This window comes from Lathamus discolor, chromosome 12 (genome assembly GCF_037157495.1).
Source record: "Lathamus discolor isolate bLatDis1 chromosome 12, bLatDis1.hap1, whole genome shotgun sequence".
NCBI lineage: Eukaryota > Metazoa > Chordata > Aves > Psittaciformes > Psittacidae > Lathamus > Lathamus discolor.
The window spans coordinates 5,177,546-5,198,161 of record NC_088895.1 but is presented as its reverse complement, the minus strand read 5'-3'; the positions used below and the strand labels follow the sequence as shown (position 1 = coordinate 5,198,161).

Genomic DNA, 20,616 nt, shown 5'->3' with positions numbered 1-20,616 from the left:
ATTCTTTACATTACTGACTCAATATAGGCAGTGAGGAGTAGAGGTTAGTAGTGATTCTCCTGTTAATGTGACTCATCCATTTGAGGAAGCAAAAGTTTATGCTGCTAACGAAGAACATTAATGTACTTCAGGGATTATTTTCAATTATAAGTTATACTGGGTAACTGTCTCTGGCGCTGTTTGAGTTTCATGTTTTAAGTCCAGTCTGCCTTCTTTTTAGCCCAGCTTCAGCTTCAGCAGATAGCTCAGCAACAGCAGCAGCAGCAGCAGCAATTCCAGCAGCAGCAGGTGGCTTTGCAGCAGCAGCAATTCCAGGCCCAGCAGTCAGCCATGCAACAACAGTTTCAGGTCCAGCAGCAGCAACAGCAGCAGTTGCAAGCTGTCCAGCAGCAGCAGCAGCAACAGCAGCAATTGCAAGCCGTCCAGCAGCAGCAGCAGCACATGCTAAAACTGCAGATGCAGCAGCAGCAAAACCAACAGCAGGTGACAACAAACAACTACAATGGCAATGGAGGTGATCTGTGATCAGTTATTTGACAAGTGAGGCTTGGCTTGCACGGAAGTGCTGAATCTCAGCTCTGCCTGTTGTTAACACATTTCCACTTCAGTGCAGGACTTCAGTTTAGACTGACAAGTTAATTGCCGACAATGTTGCATCCCAGAGGAAGGGTTTAACATTGTTTGGTTGCTTTCTTCTGTCATAGCAATAGAAAATTAAAGCCCTTGTGTCTTTCTCTGTGTAAACGTCAGGATAGTCTTTCATTCTGACAAGAACAGAGATATGGGAAACAACTAAAAGCACTGATATTACTCTAGAAATGGTTGTTTTGTCATTGTGTGAATTATATACTGCTGCTTTAAAACATGTGCCAATAAACATGTATCATCCTCAGGCACAAAAGCAGAAGAGGAAACTTCAGCTGTCATGCTCTTGTGCAGCTTTTGGTAAACAGTGGTGTTGATATAGGCTGGTTACATTTGAAGGAAGTGATTCTGAGCCCATTTGTGCAGGAGAAGCTGGTGGACTTCATCTTTTCTTTTGAAAACAGTTTTAATAGCAAGACAAGCTTGTAATATTGAAACCATGGGCTGTGTGCTATGCAGAGTTGGGATATATGAAGCTTGAGTGGATAAAAAAGGTTGAGTTTGCCCTTTGGGCTTAAAATGTCAGACTGATCTGCTAGGATTCTGTTTGCTCTTGGTTTCTGCTATAAAAATAAAGCTGCTGTTGCATCGCTGGAAGCTTTAATATCCTGGCTTTTTCTGCTTTTCAGATACAGCAGCAACAGCAGCAACAGCAACTACAGCGAATTGCCCAAATGCAGCAGCTGCAGGCAGCACAGGCTATGCAGGCACAACAGCAGCAGCAACAGCAGCAGCAGCAACAGCAGCAACAAATACCACAACAGCAGATACAGCAGCAGCCACCTCAACAAGTAATGCAACAGCAGATACAACAGATGCAGCAGCAACAACAGCAACAACAGCAGCAGCAGCAGCAACAACAGGTTGCTCAGGCACAACAGTCTCAGCTTCCACCACAATCCCAGCCTCAACCCCAGCCCATGGTGTCTCAGCCACAGGCAATCTCAGGACAGATTCCCAGTCAGGTTATGCCTGTTACTCTAACACCACAGCAGTTAAAAGCAATGCAGGTAAGGGCTGGTCACCAGCTGATTGTCGGTTTATTATCATCTTCAAGAGAAATACAGTCTTTGACTTTTACTAATAATGAAGTAGGAGAAAACACAGGTTGACATCTGTAGTTTGAATGTTACGAATTTAAAGGTTTATGTCTGGGCCTGCCAGTAGAACAGTTCTGTGTCCAAGAGTAGGACTTGCGGAACTCTGAAAACCATTTATACAGTTCATATTTGGAAATAATTTCTTCTCTCACTCCTAAATAGACAAGTTAAAAAAAAAAAGAGGAAAGAAGAGGAAAAGAAAAAGGAAACAGCTCTGGTTAAAGAAAAATTATCTCTGTGATGTTTCCTGCTGTAGAACATGAGCAAATACTTTGAAATGCCCAGTGCATGTGACTGGAGTCAGTGTTGGCTATCCAGTATGCTGGCTTTGCTTCTGCTGCCATGCTTAAAAGTTCTAGTCAAAGTTTAAGATACTGGTAGTTTCTGCCGTGAAGAGAATGGGGACAAGAGTTTTGCTCTGTTGAGCTTCTTGCTGGGTTATTCTCTTAATGGTGCAGCTTTTTGAATTGTTGCTTCTCTTTTGGGCCTTGCTAGGGAGCAGTGGTGGGCCAGCCACAGTTGAGTAATTGCTGACCTCGGTTGGACAGGTCGATATACCTATGTTGTGCTTCTAACAGCTATGCTAGGAGTAGTTAGAGGTCACATGTATCATACTGACAGTCGTAATGCATGTATAAACATTAGAAATATTGGTTATTGGTAGGTGCTTAATACAGTGTGCTTGAGGGAAATCAACATGTATGCAGTTAACTATGTTTGCCAGAAAGTACCTAGTATTTTCATAGGAAGACCTCATAGTACAGGCAAGAAGTTGCACGAAGAAATTGAACCTTGGCCGTGTAATCTGTGGAAGACTGTTTTAAATGTTAAAAACATAGGAACTTTTTTTCATAAAGAAAGCTCAAAAACTCTAGGAATAGTGTATATGAAGCTGATGTTGTCTTCACATGCTTTTTTATGAGCATAGTGAATATAATTGAAACAGAAGTGTCATACCCTAATCAGATGTGTATGTTTACCCTTTTTCTTTTTGCATTCTAGGTAAGAGCTCAGCTGGTCCAGCAACAGCAGGCAGCAGCAGCAGTGCAAGCAGCTCAGGCCCAAGCTGCTCAGATGGGAGCTTCAGGGCAGGTAAGGGACCAGAAGCCAGTATCACTAGCTATAGGCCTGTAGCAAATGCATGGTAGAGATAAGCATGGAGATGGGTTTCTGGTGGCTTTCTGATGAGGGGTCTGACATTGGTCATACCCTTTGTAAAGGGGATATGGGCTTTTATGCTGCTTCTCCTTTGCCAGGAGTCAGAGGCAGGATTTCATTGACAACCTTTCTGTGCATGTTTTCTGTCCCAAGTAGGTAAGATTGTTGCCTTTACTGACACAGGAATGCACATCAATAAGACATCCTTCTGTGGTTACACTACAAGTCTGATTGTTGGTACCTGGAGTGTATCACCTCTTCTTTTGTTAAACTTTCTTAGGTGACCACCTTGTTGTATAAACTGATTTCTGTACTGTGAATCTTTGCCTGCTCTCTTTACTCACATGTGATTTACCTTCCATCTCTATGTATCAACTACAAAAATAGTATAGACAATGAAATCTCTCTGCACTCCCCTTTCATTCCTTTCATCTTTCATTCCTTTTCTGAGTGAAATGGGCAGTAGATGTAGATTGCTCTTGTTCTGGATGTGAATTGTGAAGAGCAAATGGCATGGGTCATAAGTGCAGAGTTATGTTTTAAAAAAGTGCTGGGTGAAAGCTGATTGTCTAACACAGTTTTCTTATCCTGCAATACACTTGTAGCCCCAGTGATTGTTCATTGATGTGTGTCTGATATGAAGGAGACATTGGGGGGGGGGGCGGAATTGGGAATGGCTTGAGCTGAACCTCTCATCCCATTTTCCACAATATGAAATAGTCTTTCATGGCTTACCTCTGTAGTGTTGAGGCATTTTACAAACACAGGTAAGTACAATTACCACCACTTTGTAGATGAAGAGACTGAGCAGACAGATGAAATGAGGTTTGACTAGGATTAATGGTAGAGGTCTTTTTGTATACCCAGACATTCCATATCTGCATGCACCATTTTCCCTTCAAGAAACAACTAATAATATAGCTTCAATAAGACCTTTGAAAGCTTTTTACATTGACTGTGATAACAATTGGTTCTTTAACATACATCTCCCAAATATGTAACAAGAATAATATCTTGTACTATCATAGCTCTCATGTGGCCCACATGCTTGTTGGCAGCTAAATACTGTTTCTGTATTGGTCCTTTTGCTTGTGTCGATGTAACACAGGATGTAAAAGCTGAGCAGTGGTAAGTACAGTTGGTACAGTACTGTCAGCAATGTAGAATTCTTTTTCTACAGTTGAAATATGAATTTAAACTGGTTTATTTCTTAAATAATTTCCAGGTGGGAGCTGCAGGGACTTAGACTGACTGGAAGGAGCCTGACGTTTTTTCTTTTTCCTAACTTAATAGTGCTCTTTTCAACTCCTTAGCAGATGGATTGTGCTTATATCGAGTCAACTTAATTCTTCCCCTGTTTAGTGAAATTATATGCCAGTGGCTTAACAGCATGGCGCATTAGAAAAGTTTCAGGTGATAAGATGGTTGACAGCAGGTTTTGTATTGCAGCTTTGTTCAGACGTGTAGTAAACTCAGGGATTGCTCATTATCTATTGCAGATGGAGTTTAGAAAATTCCACATACAAGCTTTGCTCCATTTATTTTCACGAGTCTACTAAAGTTCACATAGTGCTGTGGAGTCCAGTAATTAAATTGGTTTCTCGTACTTGTGTAAATATTTTCTGTGTATCCTATTTAAGACTGTGGCTATGTACAATATTACAATGCAGCTTTGGTGTTGAGAGTATATTTGAATTTTCTTTAATTTGTAAGCAGTTTCTCCTAAGAGTAGATTTTGCTTTGTATTTAGTACATTCTTCATTAGCACCAGCATTTTTAATAAATCTGCCTGGATTTCTTTATTTGGGTCAGGGAAGCTGTTGTTATAAACAAACCCTATCCTAATCTTCGCTTGTTACATTTTAAACTTTATCTCTGGGTGCTTTCAAACTGGGGATTTTGGTTGATATGGCTGCATTTTTCCTTTTCTGTTAAGTTCCTGTGCATTCTTCCTGCATAAAAGTAGAAGCACTTCCAGGTTTAAGCATGGATCCCCTGGGTTTTGAAGTTCTTCTCTGAAGTTGTAAAGACACCACACAGGTCAATGTTACCCTGCTAGGGTATCCAGTCCTTGAGAGCATGTAACTTACAGGTGAAGCTGAGAAATAAACACAGCAGTGTCCTAGTGACTGCAGTGTGCTACAGGAGTGCTTTCAGCACCAAGAGAAAAGCTGTAATCAACTGGAGTTAATTATTAATGAAATTGAAACCACTGTTCTGGTGCCACTCCTTCAGGTGCTTAGAATGCATATTGGCTCTTGCTTTTTGAAAATCAGAGCTGCCTTTAGTGGAGCAACAGTGGCAGTGTACTTACATGTGCTCACCAGAAGCTGCGTATTTATGGAATTCTGCATTTTTGGATTTTAAATGAAAGAAAAATACAGACACAGGATTCTACTTGCTATATTCCACTTCAGCAGATAATGGGTTTTGTATCTCACAGGGGAGGGAGACTCTCTTCCTCAGCTTGCTCTCTGTTGTCATGGGTTAAAATTCTCAATTCTGTGAATTGAGATAAATCAGATTTGCCTTCAGTTTAAATCTTTTCAAAAGTACTTGAGCACTTCTAGTTGTCTTCTATTTTTAGACTGACAAGAACAACTCCTTCATGGATATATTGCTTTTCCTAAAACAGATGCAATCTTTGGAACCCCCTTTCCCAACTCCTTTGTCAAAGGATCACAGGTTTCATACATGTAAATCAGCTGGGGAATGGGTTAAAAATAGATCACTTCTGTTAAGAGAGTGGTGGAACTGGTATAATTTTATATATACACTGGCTTTCTGAAGCACACATTTAAAAAAAAAAAAAAAAAAGAAAATCAAACCCAAAATTGTCCAACCACAAAACCACAATCAGCTGAAAGCCTTTGAATCTCAATTTCTTATACTGGTGTTCAGTGGTTTGCCAGACACTTAAACTGTGAATATGCTTCTGATTTCCTTGCCGTTGGAGGAAGCAGTCTGATCTTCACACTTTGGTGGCGTGGCATGAGAAACAGGACCAAGGTGGGACATGCGGGTCACCATAGCATCCCTGGGATTTCACACGCTCCAGAGATCCATGTGCATTCACGAGGGTCTAAGATGGGGTGATTGTGCCTGGAAGGATATATTCCCCATCCCTCCTGTCCCCCTCCCAGCAATTTCCAAGTTTTGGTTTTGTTGTTTTTTTTTGTTGTTGTTAGGGTTGTGTTGCTTCACCAGCTCTCATGTTGATACTGTAGCTCTTCACTGCACTTTGTAGCATCCACCTGTGCTTTGTGCCAGTGCTGGGTTGTTGTGTTAGCTTGTGGTGGCTGTCGCATGCTGTGTGTGTACATGTGCATGTGTGTGTGATGTCTGAAGTGCTCTCATTTGTTTATCTTTTGAAATCCTGTCTCTGACCATCCCTCTTTGCCTTGGATGGAAGGGGACTGCATTGCTCTGATGTTGTGAACTAACAGCTGTGCTGAATTTGACACTGTTTTCTTTATCAGTTATTGCTTCCTTTTTCAGTCTTGCTATGTTGTATTTAATTTTATTTAACAGTTGTAAGCACATGCATTCTCTGACATTCTCTAGAGACATGTTGCTGGCTGCTTCAGTCCATTTACATTGAACACTAAGCAAGAATGCCCCAAACCATTTACTGAAAGGAGACTTCATTAACAAGTAGGTTAGTTAGGGCCTGTTTAGGTTCCTTGGTAATACATATGCTGGAGGAAAAAAAGGTAGCTTGGAGGACTACTTTACTGTAGATCTTTGAAGAAGCAAACAGAAGCTCTTTTACTTAAGTGAATCTGCCAAAGTTACTGGAATACTACCTCAAAAATATGCTGTATTTGCTGTAGATTCTTGGCACATGTGGTATAATATCAAAAGTTTAAGTAACAGAGGGTTATACAGATATATATTATTAAATCTGTGTGGCTTACTTAGGCTAATGGTTCTGAAAGATACTTCTAGACACTGCAGAATAGTGTAGTCCTAATACTGTTGTAAAATGCAAATCCATTCCAGTACTAACCTCAGCATTTGCCCTAAGTGATGACACTTCAGGGTGTGCTCAGTCTGTGCACCTGGAGAATCAAATAGTGCATGAATAAGATCAAGGCAGATTATAAGACTAGTAACAGTATTTTCGCATAGCTTAGTAATGGAGGAATGGATACTTTTCAGAATGTTGAAGATTGCAAGGATATATTTGACTTATTCTCTGGGTTATAAAAGGAAGGAAATAGCTTTTTCAAACACAGAAGTCCTTTTTGTTGTCTTTGGTATTGTTATAGTGTCATAGGTTGGTCTGAAGTCTTGCTCACTGTGGAGCATTCGTACTCACAGCTGCTGTTGAACTGTCAGCCAAGTACTTCTATAATGAAGGATGGCATATGCAAATACTGCTAAATCCTTTGAGCCCTCTGTGGGGGAAAAGCACATCAGAAACCTATGGCATTATATAGCTTCTTACATGGAGCATTCTTGGCAACAATTCTAGAGTACTTATTTCCAAGAATTCTAGAAATTTAAGATGTCAGGCAAAATTTAGGCAAAGCTCTTCATGTAAATGAACCCTTGACCCAAGAATCTGAATCTATATATCAGTTCTCTCAAGATACCTAGAATTCATTAGATGCTTCCTGAAACTGGATAGGAAGGATGGAAAGGAGTTTGATTTATAAGCTAGCATGTTAGATTAACCTTTAGAGAAAAGCTCACTAACCTTCCCTTCATGCTCTCCCTCCCTCTAATTCCTAGAGGTTGCATGTGCTTCTCATCCTGCCAGTGCACTGCATTTCTTGTTTTGCGATTACTTTTGTCTGTTGTCCCTCTGTCCTCAAAGATGATCACCGCACCTATGGCCCGAGGTGGGATGCAAATAAGACCACGGTTCCCGCCTACCACCGCTGTGTCTGCTACACCGCCAAGCTCCATTCCTTTGGGCGGACAGCAAATGCCACAGGTATTTACTGAGTCAAAGCACATCGTGTCAGGAATGGTGCAAAGCATTCAATATGTGGTTATATAGCACTTTGCTTTCAAGCAAGAAATTCACTTTTTAATGAAACGGCTAACTTGCTGGCTGGTGTTACTCAGGGTATTGGGTTGTTAAGGTTTCTTATGGATCGTTTTTCATTTTAAATAATGGGTTTTCTGAGAGCTTGGGATATCAAATAAAGCATTTTTAAAGCAATACAGATCTTTATTTTAACATGTACATCATCTGCATGCTCAGAATTGAGTCAAGTCTTAAATGAGAGCCTGTAATTTCTGTTCAGTTCTTGTCCATACTCGAGTGTGTATTCATGAGAATTGCAAGTCAGTACTGCAGTGTCCTAGCTGAGTTGTGTCTGGGACCTTACTCATGTTCATATTCTCTACAATTGCTTCTTTCATTAATGGTAAGCTTCGCTGATTTCAATTTGAGTAGCTTCTTGGCATGATATTGGGAACCAAGAAAAATGGAGCTGTTCCTTTGTTTCACAGTTGTGTAGGTGGAACTGCCAGAAGGATTCCATTTGTGCCTGCATCAGAGAAGAAACCGTGTAGGCAAGGCTGGCAGCACCATCCAGCTGTTTTCGGAAGATGCACAAGTACTGCATCTGCCTGGTGCAGGTCTGCATCTGCTAAAAACCTCATGGTCATGTTTTGCGAGAGAAACATTTCATTTTCGAGGAGAACTAGAATGGGGAGAAATAGAACTGAGTTCTTACCAGGAAGTCACAAAATTAGGTTCTCCTCTGCTGAAGTGTGCTGAGCCCTGTGATCAGTGGTGATTTAAATCCACCTCATGATGTGGAATAGCATTCAACTGCATTTTCCTGTCTGTTATTCCTGAACCTCATGTCTTGTTCTTCTAGATGCTTAGTTTCAAATTTAATGCCAGATGCAATTTTAGTTCTCCATTTTGTTCATAGGTTTAATGAAAGTTTCTTCACTCTTTGATTTTTGTTTCCTTTGCAAGCTTGTTGTGGGGCTCTGGAATGTCTGAAACTTAGCTTCCTAGTGCTACTGCACCAAGTTTAGTAGGCACAGCCTTTTCTCAGGAATTTGCTAAGGTAGATACAGTAACCAGAAAGATTCTGTAGACCTAGGCAAACACATCTTTTGTTGTTTCTAGTTTAAGGTGCATGGTCACTGTTCTTACGTTAACTGAAATAAAACCAAGGCATAGTTGTTGAGTCAAAAGAGAACTTACTTTGAATATTATTCACTGTAGCAGTTATATGTAATTGAGACAGTTATCTGCATATGAATTATTCAGTCTTTAGTTTGGCAATGAGGCCTTCTGATATTTAAGGATTAGATTGGCTTAAATTTAATATTTGAGTCATAATGAAAGACCTGTAGCTTAAGCATTCAGTGCCATAGGCTGATCTTTTAGTGCTGTCATGTCTGTGATTATTGAGGAACATTGATTTCTGATAACAACTGAATTGGTCATCCAGGAGCGCTCTCAGTATCATTCCAAGGATTGTGAAAATGATGTAAAAGACTGAAGAACTAGAGAAGGCAGAAGAAGAAAGGAAATTTCTCTATGAACAATAATTGGAGTGAAAATGGCTCCTAAGCAGGTGGTAGTAAAATGAGTGAATAAATCACAGTTTGATGCTGGCAGGAAGCATGGTTTTTAAAGCCAGTCTGACAATGCCATATACTTGAGAGCTCTGGATCAGGATGAACCTCTAGTGCTGTTTCCAGATCATTTTGATGACCTTCTAGGTAAATTAGAACTTAGAAGTGTTGTTATTTATACCTCTTAATTTCATAAAATGCTTAAATAATATTGTCTGATGGATATAACTGGCTTGTCATCAGAGCCCTTGCAGGTGTTTGCAACAGGAGAAAAAGGGCTGTAGCATATATCTGGTTATTAATTGCTCATTGAAGACTCTGTCATCTTATTGGCTACAGTACCAAAAGTCATTTAGACTTGGTGGTAGGCAGTTCAGAGTGTCTTTTCTCTTTAGAAAAATATCTTGGTATTGCACTGAAGAATCCCTTTCAACAAAAGGGGATATGATATCAATGCTGAGTGGCTGTTTTTACTCTGTATGACAAAAATGTTAATCTGTGTTTTTTTTTACCTTAAGGCTCAGTTGATTCTGCAGTGCTTTTTTTTTTTTTTAAGTTGGGATTTTGTTTTTGTTACTGTCTTTTCAGTGAAAAGAACGTACTTACTGATGCTTGATAGTGTAAACAGTGATTTACACTGAATTCCGCAATCTCCTGGTCTTCTGAATTGCCAGAGTATTAGAACTGATTTTTTTTTTAAACTTAGCTTGAAGTTTGAGCATGAATAGTTACCAAAGATGAACTGCTGTCAATGGTAGTGGCACTTTTTGAACAGCTAAGAGAAGATTCATGCTCCATATTTGGATTCACTCAAGAAACCTGCTTTTAGTGAAACTTACTTAAAGATTAATACTTAGATTTAGCAATTAGACAACAAAATTATTGCAGTCTGCAATAATGTGAACTTCCACTTTATTGTTGGCACAGAAGTATACAGCAAACTGAAAATACGGGGGGGTGGGGTGGGAACCAAGTAAACCTGAGTTAATATTAGGATGAAGCAAGGGATACTAGCCTGACTGGGAATATGGAAACTTGTATCTGAACTTATTTGAAGCTCTGAGGAGTTGTAATTTTGTCATATAAAGCAGCATAATGGTGAACTTTAAACCCAGTTTGCAATGGAGTAGGCAAGGCTGTGCTTACTGGCGTAACGTTGAAACTGTTAAGTACACTGTAAGTAGCGTAATGGTTTCTAGAGTTTTCCTTTGGACTTGGTGTGTTTACTGTTCCTCATTACCCACCACTTCCTTGTTGCAGTGTCGTTTTCCTTGTTGATAGCTTCTGCATGTTGTACACTCTTTCTACTATGAGCTTCTGAAAAAGTCTTGCTAGCCTTATTTACTGTGTGCTGTCTGTCCCTTGCTTGAGACTCAGCAGACTGGATGTAGGCCTCTTCCAGCATGGTGTGCTCTGAACACTAAGAATAGCTTAGATTTAGTGGTTACTAAGTGCAAACTTTTGTCATGCAAGCCTAAGTATCCTTTGGGCAAGACTTCAGAAAAGTAGGGCTTATGTCATGATCAGGTCACTGTAGAGTTGCAGAGCAGATTCACACTCAGTGGGCTGTAATTGCTGTCCATGAATATGTTTGTAGATACAGAAACTCTCTTCCGTAAGTGAAAAAGTACGTAGTTGCATTTCCTTATGTATGTGGAAAATGAATGGTCAGTAACTCTGGAGTTAAATGAGGAGCTAAATGAGTTTAATGAAGTTAAAGCTCTGGGGGAAAGTTGGGGTTTTTTTGCCTTTTTTTTTTGTCTTTTGTGTTTTGGTTTTGGGTTGTTTTTTCATTTAAGTCTTCTCTGTAATGGAAATTAGTTGTAAAGAGCATTCTCTAGAAGTTAAAATTTCATTAAATTTTTGTAATCTTAATCCATATCCTGCAAATGATGTAGAAATTTGAAGCTAAAGGCATCTTTAAATCTGTTCTATGGAAAGGCAGCTGAAATTATTATGTAGCAAATTAACTGCTTTCAAATTAAAGTAAGGCAGTAAGTTCAGAATTGCAGACTTCTGAGTATGTGTTTTTGACACCATCACAATTTGATTAATATTAGACATAAGGCTTTGGTATTCTGAAATTAAGCTGGCAGAGCAAACCTGTTGGAAGAAAGCAAGCTGTTTGCCTATCCATGTACTTTAAATCAGAAGGGGTAATATATAAAAGAAATCTAATTAATTCTCTGCTTACGTGCAGAGTATATGCTGCATGTTCTTTTCTTCGCTTTTCTGCGACATTTGTAAATTAATGTGAAGAGATCTTGGTGTTAAGTAGATACAGAAGCTTAAATCTCACAAAAGCCATAATGAAATCTTTCTACTTGCTTCCCAAAACACAAGGATTTAAGTTTTCAGAAGTAATTTTATGTAACCAACTTCAGACACTAAAAAGGGGCCTGATTTTTCAGGAAATGAAAAACCACAAAAAGTGATGTTAGTTTGACTTGATGAAAAAATGGGTCCAGCATCCATATGGGTAAGTTCTAAATCACTTGATGTTTGATAGAACGTTGAATAGAATTGTAAAACCATCAGGGAATGCTTTCTGCGGTGTTCATCCTAGCATCCTTCCAGAGTTGTGAGATGCTTGGTTTCTATGGGATGCAGTCTGTGCTTTTCAATCTCAGAAATGTTTTCCTTACTGTTGAAGAGACAGGTACTGTTTAAAAAAAAAAAAAATTCACCTTCTAGGAGAAACAGTAATCACAGCCTCAGTATTTATTGATTGTGGAGAAAATGAAGATGCCACAGCTGATTTAAAACATCATTTCAGCCTCACTTGTTCTAGATATTCTCTTTGCAGGAGAGGTTGCAAAGATAATGGGATAATTGAAAATGGAAAAAAAATCTTAGTATGTCAGACTGTGTTTGATTATTTTTAAACTATGCTGTAATGGATTATATGGTAGTGTCTTCGGGTTTAGCAGTTTTACATTTGCACCTAGCTGGAGACTGTTTGGGCCCATTTTTTTTTTTTAGTGAAGTGTGACATCTTGCATGCTGCAATGGGGTGTTCCATGCAAAGCATTTCTTGTCATACACAGTGTGTACATGCAAAAGTAGGTCATGCAATACTTGCTTTTTCTTGTGCTAAATATTATGTCCTCTAGAAACAGTTGGATGATTTAGATGCATATTTAATGAGTGAAGGACAACACCGAGTTGCAGTGCCTATGAAGTGTTTGGGACTAGTGGATTACTGGGACCTTTGTATAAAAATGCTTTAGACCAAGGGGAACAGAGTTGTTAATTCATGAAGGTGCTAACAAGTGATTTACAGAACGGATGCTTGGATTACTGGGTCATAATATGCAGCCTCTGGAGGCTAGATTGATTTATCTTTGTATGTATGTGTCTGTAACCTCAGGTCACAAGAACTCTGCATGTCCCTTAAACAAACATGATCATTTAATATCTGCACTGCTGTGCGCTACTGTGAAACAGGTTTTTTTTAAGTGATCAAAGGGAAAAGCATCCATTAGAACAAATTGAGAAGTTGCTCTAACTTGAGCATAACGTGGCTCTGGCACTTTATTGTGTAAAGAATACACTTAATTGTTACACAGAATTTGGTATTGCTCTGGAAATACTAATCTTCTTGTCCTTTAGACATACCTCATCATGCTTCTAAGGCCAGAAAGCTACTTCATTTAATTTCCCATCCAGGCTTTTAGTTTGGCGTGTTTCTATCTCCACCCAGGTTTTCAAAGCTGAATGTTTGAGCAAGATGTTGATGATTTGGCTTACTGTGTGCTTTTGTCCTTCCTTCCTCCTAAAGAAAATCCATTGGGAAGCTACAGTCAAGTCTGACAGACTGTGAAGATGAATCCAAATGTCAAAAATAAGGAGGAGTTTTTATGGCTGTTAATTCACAAGTTAGAACTGTCTTTACTTCCTGCTCTTCTTTAGTACTAATAAAGTACAGGTTTTTCAGGTGGCATTACTGATACTTTAATTGTAATGTGATGGTGTGGGAAATAAAAAACAATGATTATACAGTTATTCAAATTACGTGCAGTTTTAATAGTTATCTCTAATAAAGTTGATGTGAAGTACTGCCCTGAGAGCCGTAAGAGTAATACAGGTGGGACTGTCGATATGGGAGAGAACAGGAAACTTAACATTTCAATTTCTTGTAGGTCTGAGGATACGCTTCTCTCCATAGGTAAAGCCTTTTAGTTAGGTTCCCGTCCTTTACTCCCTTTTGTTGTTATTGATCTTAGCTTTTTCCAAATTTCAGGTCAGCCAGAACAATATCACCATGATGTCATCCCCATCTCCTGTCCAACAAGCTCAAACCCCCCAGTCAATGCCTCCTCCACCACAGCCGCAGCCATCTCCTCAGCCAGGCCAGCCAACTTCTCAGCCAAATTCAAATGTCAGGTGAGGTAGACTCTATGTCAGTGCTGTAAGGGTGAGGTTTGCAGAAGCATTCAATGTATGTTGTGCTGTTTCTATTGAAATCAATGAATTTTTATAACTTCAGTGAGAGTATAGGCAGGATTGTGCTGAATACAGTCTGAAAATCCCTGTTTTAAATAAAGAAACTGTAAGAAATCTTCAAATCTACTACTGGCAGAGCTACACAGTGCTGTAACAAAGCCTGCTAAAAGCATATCTGCTCACTGATCATGCTTCCATGTCATATTCTGGCAGGTTTGATTTTTATGCTTATTTTTCAGCTCTGGCCCAGCTCCATCACCCAGCAGCTTTCTCCCCAGTCCATCTCCACAGCCATCGCAGAGCCCAGCAGCTGCACGAACACCTCAGAACTTTAGTGTCCCATCCCCAGGTCCTTTAAACACTCCAGGTAAATGATCTGGGTATATACCGCAGACCATGAGTTGGGGTATGTTTTGGTTCCCCAAAAAACTTGTTTTTTTTTAGCATGATGTAAAGTTTAAAGAGCTCTACAAAGCAGCCAGCATTGCGAGTAATGAACATGGCACATAACACAACAACATGGATATCTCACATCAAAATCTATTGAAACTTCTTTTCTCATTACTGAACCATGTAATGGGTTTTTCTAACTTCCCAAGTCTTTTGAAAAAGAATGATGCTTGATTTAATGGAGCGAGTTTATAGAGGCATAATGATGCCTTAGTTCCATGCAGGAAAGAAACCATAGCAACAGCATGCAATTGTAAAGGATGTAACCACTTAATTACAGGTGGCAGGCTGCTTTGCCTGCCAAAACACCTTCCTAGGTGTACTCTGACATTTGTGCTCTTCTCTCTTCCAGATGTAATAAGCAGTTTCTGATACCGTGAATGGAAGTAACATGCTAGCTCCTTCTCATACCAGTGTTGTGTGCTCTGCAGTTGGAAAGCACTGACTTGAGGAAAACTGCAGCAAATTCAATGTGTTGATTTAGTGTTCAATGCACCAGAGTGAAGGCAAAATGAGGACCTAGAAAATGGGTGTATGAAACTTTGGACCATTTCAGAAAAAAAAAATTATTAAATGAGAAGTGCTGTTCTGTCCACAAACATGTTATTTCTACACAAAGACTAGAGGATTGGACAAGCCCTTAAACTATAGGGCATCCAGTTGTGAATTTGGATATTTGATGTAAGCTATGATTTGGGAGTGCCACATCTCAGACCTGGATTCTGAAGTGCAAGAGTGTTGTTCTGCAGTGTCTTTTATCATCCCTGTGACATGCAGTCTTTACTTCTTGCCAGGAAATCCAAATTCTGTCATGAGTCCAGCCAGTTCTAGCCAGTCAGAGGAGCAACAGTATCTGGAAAAACTCAAACAGCTATCAAAATACATTGAGCCACTCCGGAGGATGATCAATAAAATAGATAAAAATGAAGGTGAGGTTTCCTATATTTAGTTGTGCATTTCTCTCTTTCAGCTATCTCTTCTGATGCAAGTAGCAGGAACTTGTCTTTTGTGATGGTTTTTATTCTGGGGATTAAAATTGACAGTGAAAGTTAGATGCTCTTGCCTATGACTGTAAAGATTTACTGTGAAGAATAGATAAAATCCTCATCCTTAAATTCTCTTCAGTTTTTCTTTACTACTTATGTTTTTGGGACACATAGAGCTTACACAATGGGCATACTTGTTTTGGATATGCATGCTTTCACTTTTAACATTATATTGTAATCCTGTCTGCAAATACGGAAGCTATTCTTGTCGTCAGTGTTTGTGTCTCTGATATTATTTCAGATAGGAAGAAGGACCTGAGTAAAATGAAGAGTCTGCTGGATATCCTGACTGACCCTTCAAAAAGGTAACTCTTTTTCCTTTTGCCTGGACATCAGATTCCCCAGCTCTTCCAGAAATTTGTTCTTTAGCATCCAGCCCTGTTGGCATTGAGGCTGTCTGTGGGGCTTAGATACCAGAAATACTTCAGCCAAGGTGACCACTTTGTGGTGATGAAGTTTCTCCTGTTCTGCAGGTGCCCTCTGAAGACGCTGCAGAAATGTGAAATTGCTCTGGAGAAGCTGAAAAATGATATGGCTGTGGTATGTAATGCTGTGAACTGTCAAGAATAAACAGTTAATTCCAAACGGTGATATGATTTGTCAAGACAATTTTTTGCATTTCTTGGTGTCATGCTGTTAAGACTTCAAGTAAGATTGGACAAAATAAGGAAACAGAAAAAAAAAAAAATGGGCAAGCATTTACTTTTTGTAAGTCATCTGTATGTTTCTTTTAGCTGAACTTTCAAATTCTTGTACTTTGTGCAAAGACTTGAGTCCTTTCTAGGAATTTTTGCAGTAGATTTCAGGACAGATTTCCTAAATGAGAGCTGTGAATGTTTTTTTGGCGTTTTTTGTTATTATTTATTTCCCCCTTAATGTTACTGTATGCAGTTTCAAGAATCCTCTGCATTTCATGCATTGGAAGATTACCATTATCAAATTGTGCAGAATCAATAGTAAAGATTTCTTTTTTGGTGATGATTAAAAGAAAAGGGGCTTCTCTTCTGTTTCAGCCTACTCCACCACCTCCCGCAGTGCCCCCCACCAAACAGCAGTACTTGTGTCAGCCACTTCTAGATGCTGTTTTGGCCAACATCCGTTCACCAGTCTTCAACCATTCCCTTTACCGTACATTTATGCCAGCTATGACTGCAATTCACGGGCCACCCATCACGTATGTATCATGACCTGCTGTCTGTCTTATGTTCATTATTTAACAAAAAAGATGTTTATCTATAGAAGCTTTTAAAAGATGGGTTTATGGATGAGTGTGAGATATAGCTGTCCTTTTTACAGCTGTAAAATATTTGACAAATGCAGTACTGGCACAAAATTTTCACCTAGTCCTTTTGTGGACTGTATTTTACACAGGGCTCCAGTTGCTTCCCCTCGAAAACGGAAATATGAAGAGGATGAAAGACAAACCATACCAAATGTCTTACAAGGGGAAGTTGCAAGATTAAATCCTAAATTCCTGGTGAACCTGGACCCTTCCCACTGCAGTAATAATGGCACAGTTCATCTTATATGTAAGCTAGGTAAGCAAGAAGAAACTAAGGGCTGAATTCAGAAAGGAGTGCTGAGCTTGGTTGAAGAGTTTTTTGCTGGCAGCCTTGAATCTTGCTAACCTTTGGCTTCTGCATGAAGTTTGTACTTACAAGATTCAGGGCACTGCTTAATCATGACATTCTGTGCAGCCTGCTTCAGGGTACACCTGGAGATTTCATTTGTGCTGATTGATCCTTTCTTTGCACTGAAGCTGCAGTTGATAATCTCATTTAGTGGCTAGAAAATAATTTGTTGCTAGTAACAATGTTTACTCCTGATTTGACCTGTACTGATACGTGAGAATTGTTCTGCCTCCAGCAGCTAGGACAGAGCTAGGGAAATGTTGAGTTAATTTTTGGGAGGGTCTATTTCAATTCGTACTAGTGATCACTGACAGTGGTATATGTTCAAGAAAAATTCATATTGCATCTTTTTTGGTCTCAGCTGAATAATCATAAAGTGTTATAGTTTATTAACTTGGTTTGCTCTTGCATTCCAATGGAGAAAATAGATTCTTTTCTCCTCCCCTTGTTTGAGAAATTGGAACTGGTTTTGTCCTGAATATCAGTATAAGGCACTTAATTTTCAGAAATTAGGTGTCTAACTTAGTGAAGTTCAGCTGATGAAATGGTGAATGACAAGGTTAGAGGTGCATTCGCCAGCCTTTTCTTCCAAGAATTTGAGAGTGTTGCTAAAGCAAGCAATGAGATTGCCTTCAATAAAAATTGAGATGTACAGGTTGGTTCCTCCTTGGGGTGAGTCTAGATTCCAAACTGAATGATGCACAAAAAACCCTCTTGCCAGCGAGGAATGCTTTGTTCTGATGGGAATTGTGTTTGCATTCTAGATGACAAGAATCTTCCAAATGTACCACCACTACAGCTCAGTGTTCCAGCGGACTATCCAGATCAGAGCCCTCTGTGGATAAAAAACCCCAGGCAGTATGGTATGAGGACGCTAGCATGACACTTTCTGGGCATGTGCATGCAGTAATAGTGGGGAAATGTGAACATCGTATATTAGTCTTTTTTTAAATACTGTTTTTATTGTAACTCTATTTATCTGTTACCTCTTTCTTTCCAGCAGCCAATCCCTTTTTGCAGTCCGTGTATCGGTACATGACTTCCAAACTATTGCAACTTCCAGACAAGCATTCGGTCACGGCACTCTTAAACACCTGGGCACAAAGTATTCGTCAGGCCTGCCTCTCTGCTGCATAACATCTCACTTCCTAAACCGTGAAGCAAGAAAGAAGGTCTCAACAGCTGGTCTCTTCCACATGCAAATAGAAAATCACATTTGGTGAGGGTACTTCAGAAGAAAGAAGCCTTATGTTGTTTTGTTTTTAGGTGTCAGGTTCAGTAGAGAACCTGATGTTAGACTTGGTTTTCATGCTTTTTATCTTCTGCCTCTGTGGACTTTTGCCAGCATTTTCAAATATACAAAATGTGTATATATGGTTCTTGAGACTGTATTAGGATGAGTTTTTATTGTCTTCTTAGAGAAGAAATTATTTGTGGACTTCCGTCAGGGAGTCTGGTATAAGAGGGAGTAGGGAGAAAATGTCCTAATTTGCTTCAAAGTATGCTCAGTGCCAGTATTTGTTTCACACTGTGTGTTTTGTGACCTGATACTGCCCCAGAAATAAATTAGCTGCAACTAGAATGTGGTTGCAAACTTGTCCGTGATTGCAGGAATCTTTTTGCCTATTAGTTTTGCCCAGAGATGGGATGAATTACAGCTTTTTAAGGCATCCCTCAAATACTTGAAAGAGATCTGGATAATTATACATGGGGGTGGGGAACAAAATGGGGGGAGGGGGGGAAGTATTTTATAGCTTATTTAAACACTACTTTGTTTAAATGGTTGTTAGCATGGACCACATTTCTCATCACCTCACTTCTGGAGTGAGAAAAAAAAGAGATGCTAATGACACACTGACTTCCTCTATAAACTCAGTAAATGTGTATGTAAAGGTGTGGGGGAACAAACCCAACAGTATAAAGCACTAGTAACACAAATCAGTCCAGCAGGTTTGTAGCTACATTTGTTTTGTTAGGAGTCTCTCTGAGGTGTCTGGCTTTCTTGGGGAGTTGATGCAGTTCAGTGAAAAAGCTTCTGTGCTTCATCAGTTTGTTTAAAAAGAAAAGTTAAAACCAACATAGCTCAGGAGTAGAACTGACAACTAAGATTTTTGTGCCTTGAACAATGATGGGCACTCAAATTGGTCATCAGCTGCCTTATCATTGGGCACTGCTAATGAAAATATTTTCCATGAGTAACTAATTTCATGCATAGTGTGATGGTTTTATTTTCCCCATGCTTATAAGTTGGTCACTCTTAATTTCCTGGTGCAGAACAATTTCAAATTTCAGATGTTCCCATTGCAGCCTGCTCCATTTCTCTGTATTGTGCAGCAAACCTTAAAGAGTAGCTGAGCTCTCTTCCAGTAGTGTCAAGGAATTGCTATGACCTTTGTAAATCTGTGTGGTGTCATCAGTTTTAGGATGTTTTTAACTGTGGGTACTTAGTAAGCACTGACTGAGGCAGCAGAATGCTATCAGTATTTTGTACATGAACTAATGCATTATCTGTTTGTTTCAATTGTAATAAATTTATTATTATTCCTGTGTTGGATGCTAACATTATACTGCTCTTGCCATGTTGATCCATAGATACCAGTTCTGTTGTGTCCATTTGGTGATGCTTATACATTGTTCTATGGTAAGTGAAGACTTAAAGGCTTTGAAGGTTAGGGAAGGAAATAATGGCTCTTCATCCCATGCAACACTATATTTATGGTCCTTGTAGTGAATTGGGAGACCTGGTCAAGAGATTAGTAATGGTATCTACAATTGAAAGATGTAGATTTTTTTACCAGTTGTTACATGGCTGACCCCTTTCCTTAGGGCAAAAGAATCAGTAGCACTAACAGCTTATAATACATAATTAAGTCATAATCCAAGAAATAAGGGTAGAAACAGGGGCTTAAAGGTATTCCCAGGGTCTAACACAAAAGCACTTATAGCATTTTTTTCTTAACAATTTAAAACATACCTGGAAGTAGATGCAAAACATGTATCCCTCAGATTTACAAGAAATTTGCTAGTGCAGTTTTCAAAGCAGTCACCGTAGCTGCAGTACTTCCAGTTTCCTTCAAACAAGATGCAATGAAATGTTAGACTGAGGGTGGGGTAGACATCCTGACACACAGCAGCTTCTCAGGTGGGAGATAAATCATGAAAACTGGAAGTGGGTCATGTACCTGCAGTGTGTCAAATTAATAGCTGTGAACTGCTCATTGCAGAAGATGAGGTAGAAATCTTCTCTGCAGAAAAAAGAGAGAAAAACGATGACCCAAGTCCTGTGACTGCAGAGTTGATTATGGGAGTGGCAGTTTAAGCAAGCAAGTTTGCAAAGGCAAGGCCCTCAAGTATCAAATTGCTCAAGTCAGACTTGCACCAGGACAGTTACCTTACAGCATCACAGCCAGGACAATGTAAGTATGAAGTAACTTTTCTTACACTTAGTGTGGAGCATGGAGATGCAGCCTTTGTGCAGCTCTAAGGCTCAAGCAAACTGATTGATTTGCTAGCACAAATGGTTATTGTAGGCTTACTTTCATACTACTGAATGCTTTTCTTCCTACAGCAGTTTTGGATGTTGAT

At 39.4% G+C, this 20,616-nt stretch overlaps 1 protein-coding gene across 5 annotated transcripts in view; it reads left to right on the top strand.

Annotated features, from left to right (window-relative positions):
• The window catches only part of MED15 (mediator complex subunit 15), a 30,389-nt gene extending 10,793 nt beyond the window's left edge, over positions 1-19,596 (top strand). For 3 of the 5 annotated variants that reach the window (XM_065693043.1, XM_065693042.1, XM_065693040.1), the window contains exons 6-18: positions 221-483; positions 1,275-1,655; positions 2,748-2,837; positions 7,726-7,845; positions 13,702-13,844; positions 14,144-14,271; positions 15,149-15,283; positions 15,642-15,705; positions 15,874-15,940; positions 16,414-16,574; positions 16,772-16,938; positions 17,796-17,894; positions 18,032-19,596. In XM_065693043.1, coding sequence (XP_065549115.1) covers positions 221-483; positions 1,275-1,655; positions 2,748-2,837; positions 7,726-7,845; positions 13,702-13,844; positions 14,144-14,271; positions 15,149-15,283; positions 15,642-15,705; positions 15,874-15,940; positions 16,414-16,574; positions 16,772-16,938; positions 17,796-17,894; positions 18,032-18,168 — 1,955 coding nt within the window. In that variant the 3' untranslated portion in view covers positions 18,169-19,596. The remainder of the gene's footprint in view (positions 1-220; positions 484-1,274; positions 1,656-2,747; positions 2,838-7,725; positions 7,846-13,701; positions 13,845-14,143; positions 14,272-15,148; positions 15,284-15,641; positions 15,706-15,873; positions 15,941-16,413; positions 16,575-16,771; positions 16,939-17,795; positions 17,895-18,031) is intronic. The other 2 variants (XM_065693041.1, XM_065693044.1) reach the window with 2 other exon arrangements.
• The last annotated feature ends 1,020 nt before the right edge of the window (positions 19,597-20,616 follow it).